Source organism: Spinacia oleracea, chromosome 6 (assembly GCF_020520425.1).
Source record: "Spinacia oleracea cultivar Varoflay chromosome 6, BTI_SOV_V1, whole genome shotgun sequence".
NCBI classification, from domain to species: Eukaryota; Viridiplantae; Streptophyta; class Magnoliopsida; order Caryophyllales; family Amaranthaceae; genus Spinacia; species Spinacia oleracea.
The window spans coordinates 8,717,291-8,725,346 of NC_079492.1; the positions used below are offsets into that span (position 1 = coordinate 8,717,291).

At 37.5% G+C, this 8,056-nt stretch overlaps 1 protein-coding gene across 1 annotated transcript; it reads right to left on the reverse strand.

Moving 5' to 3' along the window:
- Positions 1-4,265: 4,265 nt before the first annotated feature.
- On the reverse strand, positions 4,266-7,798 carry LOC130462901 (uncharacterized). Its single transcript, XM_056831878.1, has 5 exons — positions 6,309-7,798; positions 5,422-6,216; positions 5,043-5,342; positions 4,859-4,964; positions 4,266-4,775 (listed from the first exon to the last, which is right to left on the reverse strand). Exons 1-5 carry the CDS (start codon positions 7,796-7,798, stop codon positions 4,266-4,268), a joined length of 3,201 nt encoding a protein of 1,066 aa, XP_056687856.1.
- Between the last annotated feature and the right edge of the window lie 258 nt (positions 7,799-8,056).

An 8,056-nucleotide genomic window follows, 5' to 3' on the forward strand; every position in this document is an offset into this window, starting at 1 on the left:
ACGAATTTAACACAGCATCATGCCAAATATTCACATAAAAACAAGATGAAATTAGCATGTCCTATGTTTGTTATTAGGGCCTTGTTCAGTTAGGTGTTGATTAGAAAAGGCAACGGAACTTGGCTTAAGCGATATTGCAAAAAGAGCTATTGGCTGAAGAATTAGGAGAGAACAAAACTATAAATTAATGTAAGTGTTAAGAAGGATAAATCCACATACCCGAATAGCTTTAACTATATTAGCTCTTAAGTTAGCGTCCAGATCACGCAACCTATCCAATCCCACTGGACACATGTCATCTATTTTTGCAATATCTCCAAGGAAACTCACAAGGATTTTACCACCTTTTCGAAGAGGTTTGTTGAATTCATTGAACTTAACAATGTATCTGAATCCCGGTGTATCAAGCCAAACGTCTCGAGGCATAACCGAACCTTTCACAAGGTGGTGTATTCCTTCAGCATCTGCCAGAGATATGGAGTTAAATGAGATAGAAAAAATCACCAATATAATTCACAGTTTGCATATTTAAATTAAGTAAAGACATGTTTACCTATAGCTATAACCTCGTTCTTCTCATCAAACTCCCTCTGATACGACCAATTTTGAACAATAACCCGATGTCGAGGTATTGATTTTTTCACAGTAGTATCACTTCCTTCATTTTCATCCAATTCTTCAACACTCTCTGGAGCCGATTCTTCTGATTCCTCCCAGTTGTAAGTTGGCATAACTTCAGCCTCGATATGATTGGATGGAGGAGATTGATTTTGAAATGCATTTTCACTCACATGCATGTAAGTTGGAGGCACCTGACCAGAAGCAAGCTTCCCGGCTCGATCTTTCCCTGACATGGTGATTGGTGGTGTAGGAGGTCGTGACATCACAAATTTTGTTGCCCTCATGGGTGCAACAAACGCTCTTTTTTCCAAATGTGGTTTGGTACCTGTGAGTGAAGCTTTTTCAGGCTGATGTCTAACTTTATGAAGTTGTTGGGCAGCTTTGTCCCGCTCCAGAGAAGGCTGTCGGGTAGCTATGACAGGCTTCACAGTAGCTTGAGTAGTAGGCTGCATAGGAGGCTTGAGGATAGGCTTCACATTAGGCTGAGTAGTACTCTGCAGGTTAGGCTTCACAGTAGGTTGGTGTGAGGCTGCAAGATTCGTTGTTGCTGTTTTTTGTGCTCCTATTTCAATCAGGTTGGGAAACAAAGGTCCTTTTGACCATCTACTTTGTGCAACCTTTGTTTGCGGTTGTAATGCTCCTGTAAGAGTTGGCGAAATTGATTGTGGTAATGGGTTAGAGGATGGTTTTGACTGGGTACCAGCTAGTTTTGATGATGTCTTAAGTTTTTGCTTTGACATCATGGAAGTAGACCGAGGCATGGATGATTGTGATGCAACCATTGAAGGAGATGATGTAGAAAAGGTGGGTTTTTTAGCAGTTGTGGGTTGTTTGATGGGTTGTGAAACAGACTCAAATGATTGTGATACTCCAAGTGTTGGAGGGGTGAACGGTCCCCAGTTTTGGATGGATGGATCAGAAGATTTGGGTGATGGATCAGAAGGTTTGGGTGACTTCGATGTACCAAGGCTTGATCTGATATCGGTAGCTAAAAATGTTCTTTTAGTACTGTAAGTCATGACTTTTTAGTTCCTGTTCAGCAAGTAAGAAACACAATCATCCATGAATAAAAAAAATGATGAAACCAACAAATGTAAGAATGAAACACTAAATAGTAAATAGGATATAAGCAAGCTGCATATCTGGGATTAATTAATACTTTGTCTAATCAAGATGATAGTGTAATTTGAACTAGTAAGGCCACAACTAAATACACAGCTCAAAATTCTTATGGACTACCGTAAAAAATCTAGCAGTGCAGTCAGCCAATAAGTTCGATTATGAACATAGAGACTCAATAATCAAAGAGTGCAGAACCTAATAACATGGAATACACCATGACTTGGATTAAATAGAATATTTATCTTTACAAAACCATTATTCTTTCAGAAAAGATTTTGCTCCATAAAACAAAAAATACACTCTGTAAACATAATACTTGACAGGTTTGTGTTTCTTGAAAACAAGAAACTTATTTTTATCAATCAATATTTAACACCATTTCACAGCCCTAGCATACTTAAATCTGAATTCTGAACAAACCCTTTTCTATCTTCCCATTTTCTACGAAGGGCTTAATTAACTTGTAACGAAGTACATATAAATCACCAGCAACCAGGTCCACAATTTTCATCCGCACTAGGGTAACAAAGTTTAGATATGGTTGTTTTTGGAGATTTGCTTTGAAATTGAATCAGAAATTCGTAATTGCAGCTCCGTTCAAACACCCCTTTTCAGTCAGATGGTTACCAAATAAATTCTCCCTCTTATTTTATGGGTACAAAATAAGCAACCAACTCAAAAACCTTGTTATAAACAGATGGAAGCAGAAAACACTAACAAAATCCTAGATGGAACCACAGATTAGCAGTAAATTGACTCATACTTCTTTTGTACACTGATCTATAAACCAAGAGACAACTTCTCCTATAGAGAGAACTCCTGGTATATCAGCAAATGCAGCCAGGCTGCAATCTTACTGGCCAAGGACAAACTGAGACTGCATCCTGATGCACACCAAGTTTACTCTGGGACCCTTGGACAAGAACAAATCCAAAAACAGTACATCAATCTAGAAAACTGTTATCTTTACAAGACTGTCATCTTGATTAAACGAAATTTCACAAAGAAAACGAACCTGTTCTTGCAAATGATCAAAGTACTAGTAAGGGTGTTAAATCTGCTGGTAAATTAGTTGGGAAGAAGAGGCGTGGTGGTACTCTGGTGTTAAACAAGTCTGAGGTGCAAGTCAATGAGGGCGATGCAAATAAAACGAATGTTGATGGTGGAAAGCAGATCAGTACTAAGTCCAATTTGACAATCAATGAGAGTGTTGCAGTTAGTAAGGGTGGAAAACATGCTGGTAAAATAGCGGGGAAAAAGAGGCGTGGCACACTAGTGTTAAACAAGTCTGATGAGGTGCAAGACAATGATGAATGTATCAGAAGTAAGCCGGTTGTTGATAATGATGAAGATGTAAGTAAAGATGGAACCAGTAAGTCGAATTTGACAGCAAATTCATTCAGGGGTTTAACCGCCCAACAATTTAAACTATGCTCACGATTTAACTTTGCCCAATGACCACTATATCAGTTACAAGTAAAATTAGTTACAAATAAGGAACGTGAAAGGTAAGGTGACTTGGTATATCCCACGAAGCTGCCTACACAACCAGATTTACTGTCTATTTCAAAGCAACGCATCGAAACATCCCCCGCCACACACACACACATCTATCCATTCTATCACAAAGACAAGAGAAAAAATACATGAGACTTATCCTTTGGTTCATAGTCGACCAATTAACTCCACATCTATATTAAGCTTCTAAATAGTAAGTTGCCTGCTACTGAGTTGCAAAAGCAATCTACTCATAAATATTAGCATAGCAGGCGGGAAGTCAACACAACAGGAAGCTGAAACACTTAAGAAGCCAACCAACACAGAAGAATCAACTGTAACGTAAAAAGATAGTAGCAGACCTCAACCGATAAGTCGCCTGCAACCAGACTGCAAGAGAAAAGAACCAGAATGCAAGAGAAAAAAAAACCAGCCCCTGCATACATCAGAACAGAACATCAGAACAGAATAGAGAACCATACCCAGAACAACTAGAAGAAAAGGCTGAACTCAGCTTGAAACCAGCAGCACAGATGCAGATGCTCAACCTTTAGTTAGTTTTATTTTGAATAAAATTTCAGTAATTTGCTACAAACTTCAGCCATGCTACATTGTGAAGACATTCATAGGGGTGAAACCGTCAATAGGCTTACCACTATATATGGGTGTACAGAGAAATAAATGTGTTAATCTGCAAACCTAATTAAGGTGAATGATATAAGATTAAACGTTGTTTCAAGCATTAAACTAAATTCAGATATCATATTGTTGAATTGCAGATTTATCCACAATCCATTATCCCAGTCTTTCCTTTTAATCTTTCCCTTCATTAGTCACTCACCTCGATCCTTACTCTATTATGCAATATTCCCAATAACCAAGAGACAATACAAGAGAGTAACCCAAGAGCTTCCGGAAAAGAGCATGATATAACTAGTACATTGAAAATAAAAGATAATAAGTCCATAGATCGAATCAATAGAATACAAATACAAAGAATAACGGCATAAAATAAATAAGCATGATCAATTGGCCCCACCCTCTTCCGCTACTGGTAAAGAATCACCTAAATCAAACAAATCTCTAGGCTTATTCTTAACAACATGGAACCATCCTTTTTGTATCTCATCTTCTATGTAAAAGACTTGTTTTGCTTGAGATGAGAATACAAATGGATCATCTTGCAATAATCGTCTAGTATGCATCAATTTAGAGAAATTGACACATACTCCGCCGTTTGGATATGTTCTTACACCCCTACGAATGTCTACCCAGTCACAACGAAACAATACAACTTTATAATCTCCATAGTAATTTAATTCATAGATATCCATCACTTTTCCGTAGTATTCCACTCCATCCGCTTCAACCATAACTCCAGAATTTTGTGTCAAATGACGACAATCGCGATCAGTGGAAAGGAATTTGTATCCATTGATTACGTATCCTTTTAATTTTCTACCATAAGAATGCAAACCACCCGCCAAAGCTTTTCTTAGTTTCCCATCTTCGGTGGTTGCATCTATGAAATGTACCTACGATAATACTTAATTATATCAAATAAAGTTTATTTTTTCAAAACAGAAGTATGTATTAACATTAAAAGAACTTAAGTAACCTTGTTTCGCAGCCACCCTCCAAATTCATTGATGATCCATTTACTTTCATCACTCTCCGCGACGGAAGTTTCTAAGTTCATTTGACGCTTCTCGGTTAAAAATTCACTTCATGGAAGAAGAAAAAACATAAGAGTGATTTATTACAAAATTTGTTATTCAAAAGAAAACCAACATATTACTTACTCTAGATCCCCTTTGATCTCATCAGAGTGAAGTAAAACGTAGCGATGGGCTTGTTTTAAGCTTTGACCATCAAGGCAAATGTTGACCTCCTTTCCAATGACTCGACCGCCGGAATTAAATAAGTAATCATCAGAATTTGAAATGTCATCATCCATCCTTTTAGACATGTTGAATATGGTCTTAACACCTTGAAGATATCTCGAGCAAAACCTAATTGTCTCCTCTAAAAGGTAGCCTTCCGCAATAGATCCTTCAGGTTGGGCTTTATTGGTTACATGTGACTTCAAATGGGACAAATACCTTTCAAATAAAATGTTTGTATATAATAAATGTAAATTATTTAATAAAAAAATATAATTCACATAGGTAAGATATAAACCTTTCAATGGGATACATCCATCTGTATTGTACTGGTCCACCAAGTTTAACCTCCTCCACTAAGTGAATCAGCAAATGGACCATGATTGTGAAAAATGAAGGCAAAAACTCCATTTCCAACTGACAAAGAGTTAAAACAATTCCATCTTGAAGACCATCTAAATCATCTGGATCAATACTGGTGGAGCACAACTTCTTGAAAAACGAAGACAATCTAGCCAACAAGTCAATAACCTTTGTAGCATTAGAAGCTCTTAAGGCGACGGGGAAGATATCTTGCATTAGAACATGGTTGTCATGACTCTTGAGGTTAATCAACTTCCTTTGCTTCATATTCACACAACTAGAAAGGTTGGATCCATATCCATCCGAAACTTTAAGTTTCTGCAAAACATTTAAGAATCTCTCTTTTTCCTCCCTAGACATAGAATAGGAAGCTGGAGGCATGTATTCATTTCCATTATGATCAGCACTAAGCCAAAGGTGAGTCTTTATTCTCCATGCTTCAAGGACTTCTCGATCATCCCTATTATCTCTACTCTTATCCATACTAAGAAGTGTTCCCAAAAGATTCTCAAACACATTTTTCTCAATGTGCATAACGTCTAAATTATGCCTTAGAAGATTATGCTCCCAATACACCAAATCAAAGAATATGCTTCTCGTGGTACCAAAGACAATTTCATCTTGGACATCATTGTTATCAGTATGTCCTCTTTGTCTCTTTTTCGGTGGTGCCTTTGACTTTCCATAAACATACTCGGCCTTTTCTTGTTGCCTCAATATATCAGTGCCGCTAGGATGAGATGGGGTTCACCCAACTCATTAGTTCCAAACTTCTCACAAAACTTTTCACCCTGACGTTGATATGGGTGATCTACGGGTAACCATTTTCTATAGCTACAATAACAAATCTTGTTCCCAAATCTATCAGAGGGTGTGGAATCCATGCATATAGGACATGCATTGTAACCTTTTGTGCTCAAACCAGAGAGCATTGCATAGCCAGGAAAGTCATTAATAGTCCAAAGCAGAGCCGCGCGCAAATTAAATTTCACTCCGTCAAAAGCATCAAAAGCTTCAACCCCTCCCCACAGCAATTTCAACTCATGAACTAATGGTTGCAAATACACGTCAATATCATTTCCAGGACTTGCTTTTCCGGGAATAAGTGTGGACAAAATGAAAGAAGATGGTTTCATACATAGCCATGGTGGAAGATTATAAGGAATCAACACCACTGGCCATGTCCTATAAGTAGTGTTCATTAAACGGTAAGGATTAAATTCATCGCTTGCAAGACCTAGTCGGATACTACGAGGGTCTAATGCAAAATCTGTATAACGCTCATCAAATGCCTTCCACGCTAAGGCATCGGAAGGATGCCTCAAAATCTTCTTATCATCTTCACCCAATCGCTCTGTATCATGCCATCTCATATCTTCTGCTATTTCTGATGACATGTAGATTCTTTTTAGTCTTGGGATAAGAGGAAAATATCGCATTACCTTAGCTGGCACACCTTTCTTACAAGTATTCGTACCTTGATCACTTACATCGTCACCCTTCTTACCCTTGGTTGTTTTCCACCTCGATTTACCACAAACATGACACTTGTCTTTCTCTAAAAATTCACCCCAATACAGCATACAATCATTAGGACAAGCATCAATTTTTTCATACCCAAGGCCCAAGTCTTTTATCATTTTCTTACTGTAATAATAAGACGAGGGAAAATCAAGTATTTGAGGAAATGCATCTAAAATCAGCTTCAAGAGCATATTGAAAGATTCAATGGACCAGTGATGCATACACTTCAAGTGAAATAAGTGTAGAAGAAAAGATAACTTTAAAAAATTAGTACACCCCTCATATAATTTCTCCTCAGAAGCTTGAATTAGCTTCTTATATGTCGCATCTTCTTCTATTGTAGAATCATCATATTGAACATCTTTGTCGTATGACACGGGCTCCTCAGTCCATTCACCATCCTCTCTTGCTTCAAAAGTTGGAAAATTGGGTGGCACATTAACACTAAAATCTGATCTTAATAGTCCTCCCATATTATCTCGACCTACAAACCCACTTTGATTACCAAGGGATCCTTCACTAGTACTCCCTCCATCACTCCCTAACATACGTTGAACCATATCCCCTTTACCATGAAAGATCCAATTTCTATACGACTTATAAAACCCCTTAAACAAAATATGTCGCTCTACATCATTAACCGGGAACCATTTATCCACCTTACAGTTCTTACATGGACATCTAATTTTTCCTTCGAATAGACCTTGCTTGGAAAACGCAATGAATTGCATACAACCATCAACATATTCAGGGTGGCCAGTGGGTAGATCTATCCAACTTGTATCCATATCTATACGAAAAATAGTATAGTAATAAGATATATAATTAGTAATATGCGTTGTATAATATGAAATTTTATAGGTAAACGTTATGATCATTCTTAGAACCTTGATATAACATATAATTCATAACATAACTTTATGGTTTCTTTTTTGGCAATTAACAATGATTTTATTAACAACAAAAGAGACCTTGAAACATCAAGGTTACATTAATCGAGGGCCACCAAACAAAATCACCTCTAACAGAGGCACCTACCCAACCTA